The 21969-nt window shown below is 35.2% G+C and overlaps 1 protein-coding gene and 1 long non-coding RNA gene across 2 annotated transcripts; both read left to right on the forward strand.

Moving 5' to 3' along the window:
• Window positions 1-5953: 5953 nt before the first annotated feature.
• LOC146735881 (uncharacterized) lies at window positions 5954-10277 on the forward strand. Its single transcript, XR_014930891.1, has 3 exons — window positions 5954-6004; window positions 8940-8970; window positions 9814-10277. It is a non-coding gene; the product is annotated as an uncharacterized LOC146735881 (long non-coding RNA).
• Window positions 10278-10365: 88 nt separating this feature from the next.
• Window positions 10366-17757, forward strand: LOC146735882 (uncharacterized). The gene has a single exon (XM_085505582.1). The coding sequence runs from the start codon at window positions 10366-10368 to the stop codon at window positions 17755-17757; it is 7392 nt and encodes a 2463-aa protein (XP_085361708.1).
• The last annotated feature ends 4212 nt before the right edge of the window (window positions 17758-21969 follow it).

Here is a 21969-nt window from a genome sequence, read left to right on the forward strand (position 1 = left end):
TTTTTAACAAGATAATTTTTTGAGGTTTTTTGAATCTTTGTGATAAATTCAACATGGCCACCAAAACCACTTGAATCATGGGAAATATTTCCATGAACACATAATCATCCCATTGAGCGGATGTTGTATGCCAAGTTTTGTTTAAATCTGGCAAATCGTTCATAAGTTATAGTGTACTTTCACTTTTTACTAAATCCAAGATGGCTGCCAAAAGAAGCCATTTTTCGAAAATCTGCTACAGTTACTTTGTAGAGCTATCAACAGAGATATTATATGCTAAATTGATTGTCAAACAAACAAGCAGTTTTTAAGAAGATAATTTTTTGATGTTTTTGCAATTTTTTGATAAATTCAATATGGCCGCCAAAACCACTTGAATCATGGGAAATATTTTTATGAACACATAATCATCTTATTGAAGGGATGTTGTATGCCAACTTTGGTTTAAATCTGGCAAATTGTTCATGAGTTATAGCGTACTTTCACTTTTTATTAAATCCAAGATGGCTGCCAAAGGAAGCCATTTTTCAAAAATCTGCTTCAGTCACTTTGTAGGGCTATGGCCATAGGTGCTGCAAAGCAAATGTATAATCACATGAATGAGCCATTTTTGAGAAGAAGATTTTAAAATTTTTTTGTCAATTTTCGGAAAATCCAATATGGTGGCCAAGGTCACATGACCGCTAAAGATTTTATTGCTGATATTTGCTAGACATGAGCCAATGATGCCACACAAAAAAACCGGAAGTTCCTAGACCCTCAGAAAGTGGTGCAATTGAGCACTTCCGGTTTGTGTTCTACCTAAGATGGCGGCCAGGTCATGTGACCTACATGGCTGGTTTTTGGGTATGCACCACAACTCATGGCCCTTCATCAGCATGCAAAATGCCTAATCAATCGCAGCATTATTTTTCAAGTTACAGTGATTTATAAAAACGGCGGAAAAATAATAATAATAATAATAAGAATAATAAACATAGCAATTACAAAAGGGTTTCGCCCCATAGGGCTCGAAACCCTAATAATAAACATAGCAATTACAATAGGGTTTCGCCCCATAGGGCTCGAAACCCTAAATATAGCTGCATAGCAGCGATGACGGGTTTCGAGCCTGCGTGGCTCATGACAAATTGCACTTAGTCGATGTGATTATTTGACGAACGTTCCATGTCTAGAATGCAAGATAGCAGACAAACTACACAACATATGGATTTGATTTCACAGGAATATGATAAACTTAATGCAAGGACAAATAGTTCATGAGTTATAGAACTTTTTCTCTTTTACTAAATCCAAGATGGCTGCCAAAGGAAGCCATTTTTAAAAATCTACTTCAGTAACTTTGTAGAGCTATCAACAGAGATACTATATGCTAAATTGCTTTTCAAACAAGCAAGCAGTTTTTAACAAGATATTTTTTTGAGGTTTTTTGAATTTTTGTGATAAATTCAACATGGCCGCCAAAACCACTTGAATCATGGGAAATATTTCCATGAACACATAATCATCTCATTGAGCGGATGTTGTATGCCAAGTTTTGTTTAAATCTGGCAAATCGTTCATAAGTTATAGCGTGCTTTCACTTTTTACTAAAACCAAGATGGCTGCCAAAGGAAACCATTTTTCAAAAATCTGCTTCAGTAACTTTGTAGAGCTATCAACAGAGATACTATATGCTGAATTGCTTTTCAAACAAGGAAGCAGTTTTTAACAAGATAATTTTTTGAGGTTTTTTGAATTTTTGTGATAAATTCAACATGGCCGCCAAAACCACTTGAATCATGGGAAATATTTCCATGAACACATAATCACCTCATTGAGCGGATGTTGTATGCCAAGTTTTGTTTAAATCTGGCAAATTGTTCATGAGTTATAGTGTACTTTCACTTTTTACTAAATCCAAGATGGCTGCCAAAGGAAGCCATTTTTCAAAAATCTGCTTCAGTCACTTTGTGAAGCTATCAACAGAGATACTATATGCCAAATTGTTTTTCAAACAAGCAAGCAGTTTTTAAGAAGAAAATTTTTTGAGTTTTTTGGCATTTTTGTGATAAATTCAACATGGCCGCCAAAACCACTTGAATCATGGGAAATATTTTCAGGAACACATAATTATCTTATTGAACGGATGTTGTATGCCAAGTTTTGTTTAAATCTGGCAAATTGTTCATAAGTTATAGCGTAATTTCACTTTTCACTAAATCCAAGATGGCTGCCAAAGGAAGCCATTTTTCAAAAATCTGCTTCAGTAACTTTGTAGAGCTATCAACAGAGATACTATATGCTAAATTGATTGTCAAACAAACAAGCAGTTTTTAAGAAGATAATATTTTGAGGTTTCTTGCAATTTTTTGATAAATTCAATATGGCCGCCAAAACCACTTGAATCATGGGAAATATTTGTATGAACACATAATCATCTTATTGAAGGGATGTTGTATGCCAACTTTGGTTTAAATCTGGCAAATTGTTCATGAGTTATAGCGTACTTTCACTTTTTATTAAATCCAAGATGGCTGCCAAAGGAAGCCATTTTTCAAAAATCTGCTTCAGTCACTTTGTAGAGCTATGGCCATAGGTGCTGCAAAGCAAATGTCTAATTACATGAATGAGCCATTTTTGAGAAGAAGATTTTAAAAGTTTTTTGTCAATTTTCGGAAAATCCAATATGGCGGCCAAGGTCACATGACCGCTAAAGATTTTATTGCTGATATTTGCTAGACATGAGCCAATGATGCCACACAAAAAAACCGGAAGTTCCTAGACCCTCAGAAAGTGGTTCAATTGAGCACTTCCGGTTTGTGTTCTACCTAACATGGCGGCCAGGTCATGTGACCTACATGGCTGGTTTTGGGATATGCACCACAACTCATGACACTTTATCAGCATGCAAAATGGCAAATCAATCGCAGCATTATTTTTCAAGTTACAGTGCTTACAAAAAACGGCGGAATAATAATAATAATAAGAAATATAGCTGCAGAGCAGCTATTAACGGCTTTCAAGCCTGAAGGGCCATAACACCATTAAATTTGTAAAAAAAAGTTTGAAGATTTGATTTGTGCAATGTATATACGTGTAGGTTACACAACGTTCTGGCCCAATGTCTTCATTATAGCGCTATTTCCATGTCTCTAACTTCAATAATGCTCGAGATATTATAAATATGCATATCTAATGAGTTCTATGACCATATATGGTCAACGGATATGTTGGCCAATTCTCTTTTCCACTGCCTTCAATATAGCGTTGGTACCCTGTCTGTACATGCAATACTGCTTGAAATATTAGAGACATGCATATTTAATGAGTTCTATGACCATATATGGTCAACGGATATGTTGGCCAATTCTCTTTTCTATTGCCTTCAATATAGTGTTTGTTCCATGTTTGTACATGGAATAGCGCTTGAGATATTAGAGACATGCATATTAAATGAGTTCTATGACCATATATGGTCAACGGATATGTTGGCCAATTTCCTTTCCCAGTTCCTTCAATATAGCATTGGTACCATGTTTATACATGCAACAGTGCTTGAGATATTGGAGACATGCATATTTAATGAGTTATATGACCATATATGGTCAACGGATATGTTGGCCAATTCCCTTTGCTATTGCCTTCAATATAGTGTTTGTTCCATGTTTGTACATGAAATAGCGCTTGAGATATTAGAGACATGCATATTAAATGAGTTCTATGACCATATATGGTCAACGGATATGTTGGCCAATTTTCTTTCTCAGTTCCTTTAATATAGCATTGGTAACATGTTTATACATGCAATAGTGCTTGAGATATTGGAGACATGCATATTTAATGAGTTATATGACCATATATGGTCATGGAACATGTTGACAATTTCTCTTGTCCAAAGCCTTCAATAAAGCAATTGTTTCATGTCTGTATGTGCAATAGTGCCTGAGATATTATAGATATGCATATTTAATGAGGTATATGACCTTATATGGTCAACGAATATGTTGGCTCATTCTCTTGACCATTACCTTCAATATAGCGTTAGTTTCACGTTTGTACATGCAATAGTGCTTGAGATATAAGAGACATGCATATTTAATGAGTTCTATGACCATATATGGTCAACGAATATTTTGGCCAATTCTCTTGTCCGTTGCCTTTAATATACCGTTAGTTCCATGTTGGTACATGCAATAGTTTTTGAGATACAAAAGACATGCATATTTAATGAGTTCCAAGATGGCGGCCGAACCACGTGACTAATCGAAAATCGGTTTCAGTCACTTTTAATGGCATGACATGTAGAAGGTATATACAAAGTTTCAGGCAAAATGGTGCAGCCGTTTCAGAGAAGAAGTCGTTTGAAGTTGGCGGAATAATAATAATAATAATAATAATAATAATAATAATAATAAACATAACAAAAACAATAGGCTTTCAAGCCTGAAGGGACTTGAAAGCCTAAATATAGCTGCATAGCAGCGATGACGGGTTTCGAGCCTGCGTGGCTCATGACAAATTGCACTTGCTCGATGTGATTATTTGACGAACGTTTCATGTCTAGAATGCAAGATAGCAGACAAACTACACAACATATGGATTTCTGACGGCGGGTATTTGGCAAGTAAAAGTAATAGCGAGAATGGCAGTGTTATTTACATAATAGTCGTGAAAACAACGTTGAATATTGAAAGACAAAGGAGAACATAGAGACCGACAAGTGTTCGACGTAAGGCTGGGGAATTCAGTTTAAACGGATATCAATGATGACGTTAACCGTTACATGTTTAGTGACTTTCAAATCAGGGGCGACAGTCTTAGTACAAATACATTCATAACGAAATATGTGAGGAAAATGAAGGCACAATAACCTTGCAAATTAGTCGCAACTATGAAGAAAATAGTGAAGTGTTCGTAATAAAGTAGGAAAATGAAAATGGTGTTTGAGTGGCGTTAATAAAAATAAATAAATAAAGGGTTGTTTATAATTTGGTAGTTGTCCATAGCTCTTTATGGTAGTATTGAAAATATACTTGTAAAATGACTTTTTCTGCAGTTTACTGTTTGGCATAGTAATTTAAATCATGCACGTTGTTTTCTGGCTGGTTTACATAGCGGCGATGGCAGTGATTTCAGTATACAGTTTCTTTCTTAATTGGATTGATTAATTTCTTGTAATTCATTAATCCGGCAATGCGTGTATTTAAATAACAAGGTTCACTACACCGTCAGGATGTTTTCATTTGAAATAACCTGAAAACATTTCAAATAATAAAATATAACGCATGTCACTCAGCTTAAAATATGAGGCTTCATTGCAGAAATGTATCATTAAGAAGCTACTGCAGCCTGGTTGCAATAGAGGGCGCACATTATACTAGAAGTGCATGTAACCATGGAACTTACAAAATGGAACCTACAGTCGTTTTTGAAACTGTTAATTGTAGCAGCATAGACAAAACATTTTCAATATTTTCTTGTACATGTGCCACAGTTGTCGCATTCTATCTTGTACTTGGTTTAATAACTTATAATATGTTGTAAATTTATGTTGTCAATATGATACCAGAGACGTCTAAGTTATGTCAAGATCTGGTTATAAAATTTATATGTATAATATTTCGTTTACATCTGTATGGGCGAATCCCGGGACAGAGTATGCCCGGTATAAACTCTCATATAACAGTTACCAAAAAAAAAAAACGACGGTCTCGCAGTGACAGACGCGTACTTTAATTTTGATCAATTCACAACACATTTTTGCACTTGCACAGATTAAAATAAAGGCATACAATTTCAACAAATCAATCTGAGAACAACAAGGTGTGTAATAATCGTGTGATCTGATCTCGTAAATTTTATTGGACTACTAATTACTAGTATAACCATGGAACTGGTTTATTGTTCAATGGTATAACTAAGAATGTTGGACTTGGACAACGGCCCGTCTCTCAGGCCGTGACTGTGAAAACTATATAGCGCCACCAGACGGTCGAAGTTTATATGCTGCGCTTTCGTTTAGGTGAGTACATGTTTATTTTATGATCGGAGATTCAAATGTTGAATATTGATAATATATGACAATTTATGTAACTATAAGTGAACATATCCGAAATGTAAAGGTCTAGTTGTCGCATTCTCAAGTCCGGTTTTCGGTGTAAGATATTAAATGTGATAAATTTTGTGCATTTTCTAGTCATTTATCGTGTAAAACAATCATGGCGTCGCCCAGTCATGTCGACCGGAAGTGCGTGCACCGTGTTCAACTCTTGAAAACATTGCACATGTTAATCAATATGGCAATTTAGAAAGTCACAGACGTGTCATTTGAGCGTCACAAACAAACAAAGACATTATTTAACAGCTCTAATGGGTGAAATAATTGAACAATGGCGCTATTTTATAGTGTCGATTATTTAGAAAGGTCAAACGTCAATTCCCAAAACTAGCAATGTATGGGGGTAACCCGAATCTCAGGCCCCGGCCAATGAGTTATTAATTTACATGTTTTTCTCGCAAATGTTTATATATTTAACGCCACTCGCCAATGTACGTAAAACGCGGAAGTGAATTGGCCGATAAGTTACCATGACTCGACAGTAATACAGAGACATTTCGCGATGGGCGTCTTTCGTGGTCAGTAATATTTACGAAAAAATCTTTGTTCACTGTTTTATAAACTGGCTTGGCAGTTCTCATCACCAAATAAACAATGTCACAGCCTTTCGGCCACTTTTCCAACAAATCCAAAATCACTTGATAATTTTGTTCACTTAACATTTGTACTATGATTACTTTTGAAGTTTCGATAATTTTAATGCATACTTGTACACCCACAAAAATACCCTCAGGATAAGAGAATTTAGTATATAGCCTTGACAAAAAAGCATTATTTTTCCTTGTCTTAATATTGAATTTTTTTTTGATCTGTGTAACTTTATGTGGAAATCCTAATAAGATTTAATGTACAGTTCACAACTGACAGTTTTGCAATATTAGAGGTTGTGAACTTGTCCATAGAGGCTGCAAACTGCAATTTTTTTTATAAAGATTGTGTTCACTGACATTTATTTTGTATGTTTTTCTTATTGGTGTGACTACAGTGACTGTGTAGTGTACTCGGCAGTTTTTTTTTTGTCTTTTGTTGTCAGTTGTTTGTTTTGTGTTCTTGGAGTTTTGTACAAAAATCAATGGTTAAATAAGTATATTATTTCCACTTTGCAGTATATCGTAGACAGTACTTGTATACTTTGTTTTCCATCATAAATATCGAATTGTTCGGAAGCATGAGATTGTAATGTAAATTTAGTTCATTAATGTTGTACGATGACGCTTTCTCTGGGGCCTTCTGAGTCCAGGCCTGTTTACTTACTTGTTGTCAGTGTCTGACTGGTATATACAAAATACGACCAAGTAAACGTCAGAATATTAAAAAAAGAAACCTAAAAATCAGTTGCCCATGCCCAAAGAGCCGCAAAAGCAAAACACTCTGTCAACCGACTGCATCCAAAGCAGCGATATGATTTCAAACATCGAAATTGAGAAACGCAAGTGTAGACATATAGCTAAGAAATAAACACATCTATCCCGGCCAGCAATCGAATCATCAATCGTTATGAGTGATGTAACTGGTATTTCCGTGAATGTTGTCAAATTCGTGAGTGTGCGTATTTCGTACAGTGCTGTGAACATTGCTACAATCAAAGACGCGCAGAACAGGAAGTCCATTCTGTGCTAGTACCATTGCCAATTTTTGGACAGAAGAGGACTATTTATACAGGGGGACGCTCCAGTAAGAAATTGTTAAAATTGCCCAATTGGCATATCAAAATCTTGTATTGAAACAGAACATATTTTATATTCTCTAAAAATAACATTATGTCTCTAGACTCACAACGAACCCAAAACAAAGGAAACATTCCGATCCAAACAACCTGCGTCCTTGAAAATGAGTCTTATCGCCATTGCGTTTCTGAGCAAAAATATGTTGATGCCAAAAATGACCGATTTTCGCCAAATCTTCTATGATTTTTTGATAATATCATTAATTCAGTCCAGCGGTTAGATAGGTTATTCATTAGAGACGCTCGTGAAACAAAATTGATGAGGTAAATCACTCTGGCGACAAAAAAAATTGGCGATAAAAGCCAAGGGGATGAGGGACTGAATTTCAAAGAACATATTTTATATGTATGCCATTCAATTTGGCCTGAGCCAGAGATTGGCTAGTGGTGTTAAATATATTAAAATATGTGAGAAAAGCATGTAAATGGCTCATTGGCCAGGGGGCCATTCAATTTGGCCGGGGGCCAGAGATTCAGGGTTACCCCAATGTTTGTGTTAACAATTTCAAAACCTGGAGTCATCCAGTTCTTTGCACATGTGTTTTTTACCAAATTTTCTTGCTGGTCCTTAATTGCTATTTTTGTTACTTGTGGGTATGTTGCATTGATATTTCAATCGTCTTGTGTGTACTATCTAATGGTTGATTTTGAGCCTATTGCTTGGATACCATTCATATAGGTACCTCAGGTATACCTATCTGAGATTTGTTCAATTCATGATGATATCTAATTTTGAACAGCTAACATCGGGGCTATCTCAGCTGACAGGCTGCTTGTTTTATTTTGTATTGTGACCTTTGACCTATAGTACTAACTGCATGTTGCGGTTTCAGCCACTGGTCAAGTTAATGACCCTTTGTCAATAATCATTGGTTGTAATGATTTGCTATTTCACGTTTCCTGAAATCAACCTGAATCAATTAACAGGACAAACAATTTTGTAAATAATTTGTAGCGAAGAGTGAATAGTTTAGTGAATAGTGATTGGTTTGCCATTTACAGTACTGTAAATGTATTAATACCAAAAATTGCTGTGTTGACCGTCACATTACTATAATAATTGTAAATTCACTATGTTGCATAATTTAACAGTTCTCTATATTTCACTTGCAGTCTATAACAATCTATTCCTGTATATTGAAAGGTAAGATATGTCTAGGCATGAAAGTTGAATTTGTTATGATCTATACCTTATATAGTTTTAATTTGGTTAAAAATTATGTATCAAACATGTGCACATTTTGTTAGCCGTTAATAATGAAGTGTGAACTCTGGATATATGCTTATATACTGCTCAGTATGTATTGATATTTATACACATTATTACTGCATGTCAGCATTATGGTAAAATATATCCAAGTTCACATGGTTTGTGGGAGTTAATGCTATATGTAGATCATTTTGTCACTCAACTGGGGAATTGATATATATATGTGTCAATCTTTCTAGCCTATGCATACATATCTGGACCAATCAGGTTTTTAGTTTAGTAATTCAATAGACATTCTAAGCAGTAAATAAAGTTTTATAGTGTTCTAATTCAAGACACCTGTATGTCTACAATTTTTAGGTAACATATTTTTGAAATCAACCATTTTTTACAACCAGATCTCATTCACACAAACACTTTGATCATGTTTGAACATGTTTAGAGGTAGATATGAGTGTATGTTTAGCTCTTTATTAACAACTGTATAAACTTCAAAAATCATAAACACAGACATCAGACCTATGTACATGCATTTGTGTGATGATCCAATTCAAGACAGCCGTGTGGTATTTAACTGTGAAGGAAAAAACTCACAATGCAAGTTTGCAATTTATCTCACTGTTTTGCTTGCAAATTAGCAGTATTGCTAATGAAATTGACACAGGTAGCATCTGTATTTTAATAACAATGTACCTATCTCTTGTAAGTAAAAAACAGTGCTCAATTTAGCAAATATATTAAATAAATCACTTGTATTTTGACAATTGTATCTTTCAGATGCCTCGAAAGAAAGGTTGGAAGAAAGGTGAAGCTCTAAAGAAGAGGTTGGCCTTGGGTAGAAACCCACCAACCAATGTCCTTCGGGATCAAAGCGATACTGTCCTTCGGGATCAAAGCGATACTGTCCTTCGGGATCATAATAAATCAGAAAGTATTGTCCTTCGGGATCATAATGAATCAGAAAGTATTGTCCTTCGGGATCATAATGAATCAGAAAGTATTGTCCTTCGGGATCATAGCAATACTGTCCTTCGGGATCATAGCAATACTGTCCTTCGGGATCATAGCAATACTGTCCTTCGGGATCATAGCAATACTGTCCTTCGGGATCATAATGAATCAGAAAGTATTGTCCTTCAGGATCAGAATGAATCTGTAAGTATTATCTTTCGGGATCAGAACGAGTCGCAAATTAGTGCTGGAAGTATTTTTAATAAAGTACATGATGAAGAAACAAATAATGTTGCAGAGAGTTTCTCATTAGAGCAATTTAATTTGTTAAATGATTCAGTTGGAAATGTTAATGATCAGACAACAGGTAATAAGTTCATGCTAAAAACTTCAGTACAAGGAAGTTTTCATCAAGGTCATCATCAATTTCTAGATAACAGTGGAAAACAGTGTGTTGCAAATAGCTTAGTTTCTATGATATTCAGTCAAATCAAATATGTAGATTCATGGGAATCGGAAGATTTGGATATAATACTGCAAACTGGTAATGAATTGTATGGTTTTTTACAACAGTCTACAACTGTTAATTCAGAACTGTTATTAGTGACAGAATTACCACAAACAGTTGATTTATTTGACACCCAGTTTACTTTGAGTGTTGGTGACTCATTATTTGGTATTATTGGTGAAGGTGATTATGAGAACACATTTCTTACACCATTTGACAATGCTCTTGATATATCATTAACTGAATATAATTCATGCTTTGTTATATTTGGCGGAGCAGCATTTGCTGTGATCAAGAATGATGGATTTTATTGGATCTTTGATTCACATTCAAGAAATTCCAAAGGCATGGTAGCACCTGATGGATTAAGCATAGTAATCAAGTTCAGTAGTATTGAGATGGTGTATAAACATTGTTGTGATCTTGCTGTATCCATGCATGTGCATGAAAATGAACAGTTTGAAGTTACGGGTATAAATGTTAATGCTGAAAAGTGTCATTTTATTGACAGTGAAACTCAGTCAGATAATGAAGTGGAGTTAGTTGAATCAGATCATACACCTTTTTTATATAAACCCTTGTCCTCTGAGATGTGTCAAATATTGTGTACTGAACTTAGTTTACAAAATGAAAGAGAAAGATTTGGGTTTCATACTGAAAATTTTGAAATGGGTGAACCATGCAAAACCAAATCTATCCAAGGGGATGGTAATTGTTTTTTCCGGGCATTGTCATATGTACTATCTGGAAGTGAGGCTAACCACATGCAAATCAGATTTGCCATTGTAAATCATCTAAAGAAGAATAACCCTGTATTTTACCCATTTTTAAGACCAGGCCACGAGTCTGTTGATGATTACATTATAGCATCTGGTATGCAATATGCTCAAACATGGGCAACAGAAGTTGAGATACTTGGAGCTGCTGATCTATTAAGAACAGATATTTGTACATTTAGCAGAGGTAAATGGATTAAATACTCCAACTATCAGCTTAACAAGAGTGTATCCAATAATGGAAAAGCAATATACTTAAAACACGCCATGGAAATACATTATGAAGTGGTTGAATGTGTCAAGCATGCTGGTAATGTGTTGTGTGACTGCTCCCAGAGCAATATTATAGAACAAGACAGGGTGTCAAAATTTGGAATGAAGAAAAGACGCCTAGAAAGCACAGAAACTGATATTGGAACAACAATGAAATTATTTAAAAATGATAGCAATATAGAGTCAGATGATGTACCAAATACTCTAACTAAACCAGCAAAAATTACACGTTCTCGGGGCAGACGTGCCTATCTTAAATGTTTGAAAGAATATGTTCAAAGAAAACAAAGTGCTAAACAAACTGGGCAGCATGTGGGTAAAAAACGTAAACTAGAGAAAGAGCGAGAGCGATATCACAATGATGACACTTTTTGCCAAAGGAAAAAAAAGAACATAATTCAACATTATGCAAATAATAAGACTCGCAAAGAAGCTTTGAAGACGAGAAGCATTACAAAATATAAATATGACGAAATGCACAGGGAGTCTATAAAAACTAGAAGCATTAGCAAATATAAACAAAATGAATTACACAGGGATTCTGTGAAATCTAGAAGCATTACTAAATATAAACATGATGAATTACACAGGGAGTCTGTGAAATCTAGAAGCATTACTAAATATAAAGATGATGAATTACACAGGGATTCTGTGAAATCTAGAAGCATTACTAAATATAAAGATAATGAATTACACAGAGAATCTGTTAAGGCAAGAAGCAAAGTGAAATATGAAGAGAATGACATACATAGGGAAGTTTGGAAGACAAGGAGTAGAGCAAAATATAAATATAATCCGTCGCATAGAGAAGCTGTGAAGGCAAGGAGTACTACAAAATATAAAAAGAATGAACAGCATAGAAAAGATGTTTTAAATAGAACACCCACCAAAAGATTAATAGAATCAAATAATAAACAATATTTTAGAAATGTATTGGATATGTTTAGAAATGAAATTGCCCATGGTCCAGATTTTGTCTGTACAGTTTGCCATCGGCGACTTTTCAGAAATCAAGTTATTCATTGTAAAAAAGAGGTGTACACCAAAAAAGGTGGGAATGTTGCATTAATTGCAGATAAGTGTATTACTGAAGATTATCTACACAAATGTAGCAGTGTGTGTTCTAGTGATAGTGAATGTTTATATTTGAAAAATGGACAGTGTAAATTATGGATTTGTTTTACTTGTCAAAGGAAAATTCTGAGTGGTAAAATTCCATGTGAAGCAGTTACCAACAATCTTAATCTGAAGCCTATTCCAGATGAATTAAAATGCTTAAACTCTCTGGAACAACATTTGGTGGCATTGCACATTCCTTTTATGAAAATGTTGGCTTTACCAAAAGGTGGACAGAATGGTGTTCATGGACCTGTTGTATGTGTCCCTTCTAGCATTGATAAAGCTACATCCATTTTACCAAGATGTGAATCAGATGACCAAATGATAAAAGTAAAACTGAAGCGGAAACTAACATACAAGGGCCATTATCAGTATCACTTTGTAAATGAGGCTCATATAAAGAATGCATTAGTATATCTTCAGAAGAACAATAAATGGTATAGCAATGTTTGTTTTAACAAAGATTGGGTTAATCCTTTAGCAAAAATTGAAGGAGAAATTGAAACACCAGAAAACGAGGATAGTGCCTCAAAACATTCTGAAGAAAAAAATAGAGATTTTGAGGACAATGAAGAAGAAAAAGATGGATTACTTTTAGACACATGTCTTCAACCAGTAGATATCGGACCCGAAGTACTTGATCAACCTTCTGATGAAATATCTTGTATTGCCCCTGCTGAAGGAAATAGTCCAGTTAAAATGTTAATGGATGAAGGCAATGAAGCAAAGTCTTTTCCTGTATTGTATCCTGAAGGATCACCAACATTTCATGACATACGCAGTGAAAAAATAACATTGTCAAGATACCTGCATACTCGTTTGATGAATGCAGATGGTAGATTTGCCAAAAATACAGATTTTATATTTTATGCCCAGTATTTGTCAGAAGTACAACAAGTTGTCTCAAATGTGTCTATTGCCTTACGCAAAGGTTCTGGTAAAGCAGTTGGTCAATCTGTAACAGCTGCAACTTTAACAAATTCACAGTCATTGACTGACATTCTTAAGCACAATGAGGGATACAAGTTTTTGAAACCCATTCGTGGAACACCACCTTTTTGGCAAAGTGCACAGAAAGATTTATTTGCAATGTTAAGACAGCTTGGTATACCTACATGGTTTTGTTCATTTTCATCAGCTGACACAAGATGGCCTGAAATAATTGAATGTATTCTTCGAGAAGTAGGTGATACACGAAGTTTTGAAGATCTTGATTGGTCTGAAAAATGTGCTGTATTAAGAAACAATCCTGTAACTGCAGCTCGAATGTTTGAACACAGATTCCACTTATTTTTGAAACAGGTAATTATGTCACCTGCAGCACCTATTGGCGAAATAGTAGATTATTTTTACCGTGTTGAATTTCAGCAACGTGGTTCTCCTCATACACATTGTCTTTTTTGGGTAAAGAATGCACCAATTATTGATAAAGATGATGACGAAGAAGTAGCAACTTTCGTGGATAAATATGTCACTTGTGAAATGCCATCTCCGGAACAAGATGAAGAACTTAATGAGATTGTGAATAGTGTACAAAAACACAGTACACGACATTCAAAAACTTGCAGAAAACTTGGTACTACTTGTAGATTTAATTTCCCACGTCCACCTTCAGGAAAAACCTTTATTGCTCGAACTGATGCAGAAAAAGCTAAGGACAAAGAAGAAAAAACAACTGAAACTGATAATGTCATACAGGATTATGTTGATAGTGAAACAGAATATCAAGAAACAGACCAAGAAAATGAGATGACTAAAGATACAGCCACGGCAATTCTGACAAAAATTTGGAATATACTACTGAATTCTGAAAAGAACTTCTCATCTGTTTCATCCTTGTTTGCTTACATTGAATTAACCCAAGAAATCTTTGAGACAGCATGTAGCGTGTTGACAAAAAAAACAAGCATAGTTTTAAAACGACAACCTTCTGATGTTTGGGTAAATCAATATAACAAAGATCTTCTGAGATGTTGGAATGCAAATATGGACATACAATATATTGTAGATGCCTACAGTTGTGTTGTGTACATTATTAGCTACATTTCAAAAGCGGAACGAGAAATGGGATTGTTGTTAGATCATGCACAGAGGGAAGCATCAAAAGAAGGTAATATGGATGCAAAACTTGCAATGAAAAAAATTGGAGGTGTATATCTTCACAACCGTGAGTTGAGTGCTCAGGAAGCTGTATACAGAGTTTGTAATTTGAGGTTAAAAGAATGCTCAAGAAAAGTACAATTTATTCCTACAGGCGATACTCCAATTAAAATGAGTCTTCCACTAGCAATTTTAAAGAACATGAGTAAAGGCGGAGATCTCAACAATGAAAACATCTGGATGACAAGTATGCTTGATCGTTATAAGAATAGACCAAATGAAATTAATACCATGTGTCTTGCAAGTTTTGCTTCTGAATACAGAATTGTACCTACGTCAGAGGTAGAAAGAAAAAGAAATATTGATAACAATAAAGTTATTAAACTTAATAATGGTCTAGGTTATATGCAAAAGAGAACAAGAACTGATCCTGCAGTTGTCAGATATGCAAGATTTTCAGCAACTAAGGAACCAGAGAAGCATTATCAAAGTATATTGCAACTTTTTCTGCCATACAGAGCTGAATGCCAGTTGAAACCTAAACCTAAATTCAATTCATTTGAAGAGTTTTATCAAACTGGTGCTGTGAAATATAAGAACAATTGGCCCGAAAGTGTAAAATCTATAGTTGACAGAAATAAAGCAATGTTTGAGAAAGATGTTGATGTTATTGATGCAGCTGAGCAAATGCTTGAGTCATGCCCTCTTTTAGAAGATGCATGGGCACAAATTCACCCAGAATCTGAGAAGGAAAGATTAGAATGCTTAGAATCAGCTAGTACGAATTCGATATCTAATGAATCAGAAAGTGAAGATTCAATTCCAGACTTGTTGCACAAAGATAAAAAAGAAGTTTGTAAAGAAGTATATAATCAGTGTGGAATGTCCAAAAATGAGGCTAAAATATTGATGAGATCACTTAATGATAAACAGCGTGATATATTCTACACTGTTCGACAATGGTGTTTAGATAAAGCTAATGGCAAGAATGTTGCACCATTTCACATGTTCTTAAGTGGAGGAGCAGGAACAGGAAAATCCCATGTTATCAAGGCTGTGTATTTTGAGGCTTCAAGAATTCTTGCTCGTATTCTACCAAATCCAGATGATATTTCTGTTCTGTTGACAGCACCGACTGGTGTAGCTGCGTTCAACATAAATGCAACCACTGTCCATAGTACTTTCTCAATAGCAGTTGATGCCAAATTGCCATATCAACCACTAGGACAAGATACATTAACCACCATTCGTTCCAAACTTAGTAGTCTGCAGATTCTTATTATTGATGAAATTTCAATGGTTGACAAGAAGTTGCTTTGTTATATACATGGGAGATTAAGGCAAATCAAACAGACTGGTGACTATTCACCATTTGGAAATGTTTCTGTGATTGCTGTAGGCGATTTTTATCAATTACCACCTGTAAAAGGAAAGGCTTTATATGTTAGTAGCGAAGGTATGGATCTGTGGAATGATTATTTCGCCATTGCTGAATTAACAGATGTAGTAAGGCAGCAAGATCAACAGTTTGCTGAGGCATTAAATAGCGTCAGAACACGAAGAAAATCTGATGAATTACCAGCAAGTGTTGTGAACATGTTTCGTCTGTGTGAAACTGGTGAAGAGTACATTGGTATGCATATATTTGCAACAAATAAAGATGTGGATCTATGTAATATAAACATGCTTCGTGCAACATGTTCAAACCCCATATGTATTAATGCTCAAGACTTTTATAGAAATACTAAAACTAAAAAACTAGAACAGAGAGAGAGGAACTATGTCAAAGTCTACAATACAAACTTAGCAAAGACGGTTACTTTGGCTATAAATGCTCGTGTGATGTTAATTAAAAACATTGATGTATCTGATGGTCTAGTAAATGGTGTTTTTGGCAAAATTTCACATATTTCCTTTGAAGACAATAACATATTTCCATCCTGTATATATGTAGTGTTTGATAACGTGAAGGTTGGTACTAAACTACGCAGTAAATCTGGAAGCTTCTCTGTATCATCACCAAATAGCACACCTATAAAGCCATCAGAGGACAGAGTAAACAATGGCGGAGGCATTAGAAGACAATATCCATTAAGCCTAGCTTATGCATGCACTATACACAAAGTACAAGGATTAACAGTAGAGAAAGCTGTAGTATCATTAAATAAAATATTTTCTCCGGGGCAAGCTTATGTAGCTTTGAGTAGAGTTAAGACATTAGATGGCCTTATTATTCAAGATTTCAAGGAATCGAGTATGTATTGCAATGAAAAGATTGAATCAGCTCTATTAAGCATGCCAACATACTTGACGTCAAAATCAGTGTCAGACAGGGTTTGCCAATGTACTATCTTGCTACACAATGTTGAAGGATTATTGTCTCATTTTGAAGACATCAAATGCGATAAAAGACTTGTTAATGTTGATTTTATGTGTTTGACAGAAACCTGGCTACTGGATGGGAAACTATATAGTGAATTGGAATTAAACAATTTTGATTTTCACCACAAACCACGGTCATTATCTTATGATACATCTAATGAGATAACATCAGATTTGAAACAACAGGCACATGGAGGTGTAGCAGTTTATTCTAGCATTCATAAAGATACTGAATTCCTCAAGCTACATGTGTCTAACTTGGAGTACTTAGCTTTTTATGTGAAAGATGTACGTGTGTCAATAGCTGTTATATATAGACCGCGGTCATATAGAGCTGATGTGTTTAGAGAAAACCTATTGTGTCTGGTTAGTGAAATGAGTAAAATATCTGCAAGTAACATTATTATTGGTGATTTCAACGAAAATATACTCGTGTCTTCCAGTGTGCAGAACATTTTGGAAAAGCAAGGATTCAAACAATGTGTAGCCTTACCAACTACAGAAAGTGGAACGTTGATTGACCATGTATACATTAAAAACGCTGTCATTCTTAATGTTGAAGTTATACAAACATATTATGGGTTTCATGATGCTGTGATTATTCGGTTCTGAAAGTATCATTAATTTGGTACACTCAATCTAGATTTATTATTATTGAAATTTCTACCTTGATTTCCTACCTTCATATAGATGTCAACATTGCTACAACTGGAATGCTAGAATCACACTTAAGTGATAAATCTATTATAGGGAAAAAATATTCCAATGTATATAGATATTAAAACTCTCCCTACTTGTACTACGCGAATAGCATTCCTGGGCGTGAAAGTAAAACTAAGGGACACGCCCACCCACCCCACTCCACTTCACTCATTATAGGATTGGGAGGGGGGCACTTATTGACATGGATATTTCGCTAACTTATTTTCTTATAACAAAAAATAAATTTGATTGTTTTTTAACAGATGAGATAGTTGCAGTTACGTGGCATTTGTTTATTTATCTATTTTATGTTAAATTGTTTTGCTGATCAATGTAATGATGTTGACCACCATAATGTCATTGTTTACACGTGCTTAGTATAGATCGTTATGCAAGATATATAATGTAATTAAGGACTTTGAATATAGAACCTATATTATGAGGTCTAATAATTTCAGCAGAGCAGTAACGTAATTGCAACTTTACTTTATTCACACAATATCGGTCAAGTGCCCCCCTCCCAATAAAAAAAATTAATTTATCGATACTACTCAAAACAATTTAGGGAACACCTTGCTTCTGACATTATATATTGTTTAATGTTATGTAACTGTTATATTGGCACAACCTTGCATGTTTGGTTTGGGTTCCAATATAGGAAAATTAAATGTAGCAATCATAAACCTGCTCGAAATGCATGTTATGTTGTCACACATTCTACAAGCATGACACCACGTCATTAATAATTTGAGCATGGAAGTGTACGAATAATAACTGTGACACCTACATGTATATGTGTCAAAGCTTTTCAACAGCTCAGAAATGACTAAGGTTAAGCCACCCATTTGTGACAACTTTAGATGAGAGTGATACAATCTTGTCGCAGGTTTTAACAGCCGAACTATGGCCATCAATTTCAAATTCAGCGCCTTTGGAACATTAATCATACCAAGCCAAGTCAATGATCTCATAGATGATGTGATTGAAATATCATGTCATACAAGCTGGTGAACACTTCATCGATGCCACAGTAGGATAGCATGATCACTTAATGTGATGACAGCATTATGATACAAGTTGATTAACGTCCCCCTCTCTCCATAACCGAATTACATCAAACATTTGAGCCTGCTGTAAACCGAGCCACACTATGCACTTGATGTCACATATTGTCTATGTCAATACTGGACAAAACATTCTAATTGAATCGACTTGGCATTCATCTAATATAGACCCAATTAACTATTCATAGTATTTACTGTCATGGTATGGATAGAGGCACTAAAGGCAGACTAGATTTTTCAGTAGAGGTACTATTCTCTTTGTTTGAGAAGATTTTGGAACAGGAACAAATCCCGGCAGAGTGGAAAGAGGGCCATCTTATCAAAATTCCAAAGAAGGGAGACCTCAGTCAGTATTCCAACTACAGAGGGGTCACAGTACCAGGAAAAGGTCTTCAATAGGATTATCCTTGAAAGATTGAAAGGACCGGTTGACCAACAACTACGTGACCACCAGGCAGGCTTCCGTAAAGACAGATCATGTACTGATCACATTGCTACACTGAGGATCATAGTTGAACAGTCCATAAAGTGGAACTCCACCCTGTACATCAATTTTGTGGACTATCTGAAAGCTTTTGACAGTGTAGACAGAGAGTCACTTTGGAAGCTGCTTAGACACTATGAAGTTTGTCAGAATGATCTGAAACTCATACGAGGAAATGACATGCAGGGTGGTACATGGAGGAAAACTGACAGATAGCTTTGAAGTGAAGACAGGTGTGAGACAAGGCTTCCCACTCTCACCATTTTTATTCCTGCTGATCATTGACTCGATAATGAAGAAAGTGACAAATGACAAAAATGGTATCCAGTGGACACTATGGACACAGCTTGAAGACCTGGAATTCGCTGATGACATTGCCCTCCTGTCCCATAACCACAAGCACAACTTTTGCCAAATTTGGTCTAATCATCCACCAAGGTAAGACAAAGGTCATGAAAGTGAATATCCGATCCCGATCAGAATAAGTGATACACCTCTTGACGAGGTGGAGTCCTTCACTTACCTTGGCAGTGTTGTGGATAAACAGGGCAGGACGGATGCTGATGTCAAATTGGCAAAGCAAGAGCTGCATTCCTCCAACTAAGGAACATTTGGAACTCCAGAACTATAGGAAGACACACCAAGCTTCGTTTGTTTATACAAATGTAAAGTCTGTCCTGTTATATGGAGCAGAAACCTGGCGTACCACAAAGGCAACAACGCACAAAGTACAGACCTTTGTAAACAGATGCCTGCAGACAATCCTAAAAATTCATTGGCCGGATAAGATCAGCCACCTTGAGCTCTGGAAGCAAACTAGGCAGCCTCCCATGGAGGAAGAGATCTTGCGGAGGAGATGGAGTTGGATTGGCCACATTTTGCATAAGCAACCATCCAACATCCACAAGGAAAACGGGAACATGGAAGGCCAAAAAACACCTGGCTGAGGGACCTAAACAGTGATGTTAGGCGCTCAAGATCCACCTAGGTACAGCTTGAGACTGCAGAACAGGGCCGCACATGCTGAGAACTGTCATCGATGGCTTATGTTCCAGGAGGGGCGACAGACCAAAGTGAAGTGAAGTGATGCATAAACTGTTCATATTATCGTGCATGTGTTGTACATTGTTGTGTCACCAATTATAATACATTCATTATTATAATGTTCATTCCCGTAAAATATGCTATCATAACATGCATTTTGATCTGATTTATTGTAGTTGTAACTGGAAAAAAAGAAATCACGCTTGAATCGGGCTATTATGGTGTCTCCTAAACTATTTTGAGTAGTTCAGTTAATGAAATAGGATTTTGTTATCCTCTTTCTGGGTTGTAAATTATATCTTATTTCTTTTAGCCGAATTATTATCAAAAATACAGAATCTATTTAGGTAATATAAACGAAATATTAATATGGTTAGAACAATTTCTTCAAAGCAACGAAATGTAAAGATTGATTTTTAATCCGGTAGCCTTGTTGTTTCTCAATGTTATGTTAAACATATTTTGCAGAAGTAAGCCGAGCATGCGTTCTCTGAATTTGTGTACTCATATTTGCCATATATATTATGAATATGTAACCATATATTATATATTTAGTGAAGAACTAGGAGCGTCTATTATAATCAGTGTATATTATAGTCACTGTCAGTCAAAAACATTTGTGCTTATGTATACACTTTATGACATCAGAACGTTAAAAACATGAAATCAGACAACACGTGATAGACATAGTTATCTAAGACAGACAATGAATACCGCATCATCTGCGTTGTATTGATTTTATAATCATGTAACTGTTGTGATATATTCTAATGTTGTTCAATATAAATGATTTTACTATTACTGTAATTTTCAATTACTTATTGAAAACCACTGTTTCTTTTTGTTTCACATTATGAACTTAGCTAACGAACTCTTTACTGATATATAATGTCATTTGCTTATTTACATGACTGTATTATATATATCCAAAACCACATGTAATAGTTTTTGTACATATTGTTATTAATGTTGCCAAAATAAATGACTCATTTTTTAAATAACAAAACTACGTGATTTACTCAGTTATATGTTAAGGAATCTTTGAAGCAAATGTTTCTTATATTACTGTACCCTGGCTTGACAAACACATGCATGTGAGGATTAGAACAATGAATGCATGACACACTTATGCCAAAAGATGCATATTCATACCAAAAACTGTTCAGGATATTATAATTGGGCATATTTGATGAACCACATAACCATATCCATCTAATCAGTTTCCCGCATATTGTGCCATATTTTTTAAATCTCCCTTCTCTATCTACAATAGTTCTCATAACATTAGGTTCAGGCATACTACTGTTGACTAACATGTTTGCAATCAAATCAAACAGATGCAAATGTATCTATATGTCCATTGGGAATGACAGTCCTCATTCTGTTACACTTTTGGATAATACAAATAATTATTTTCGTTATTTTGTATATCATCGTTAATAAAAGTACATTCGAGACGTTATGAATATACAAGTTTAAAATATGCTAAAATTTGTATAAATAGTATTTCATTCATATGCTGTAGGGCAT

This window comes from Saccoglossus kowalevskii, chromosome 11 (genome assembly GCF_978046115.1).
Source record: "Saccoglossus kowalevskii chromosome 11, keSacKowa6.1, whole genome shotgun sequence".
NCBI lineage: Eukaryota > Metazoa > Hemichordata > Enteropneusta > Harrimaniidae > Saccoglossus > Saccoglossus kowalevskii.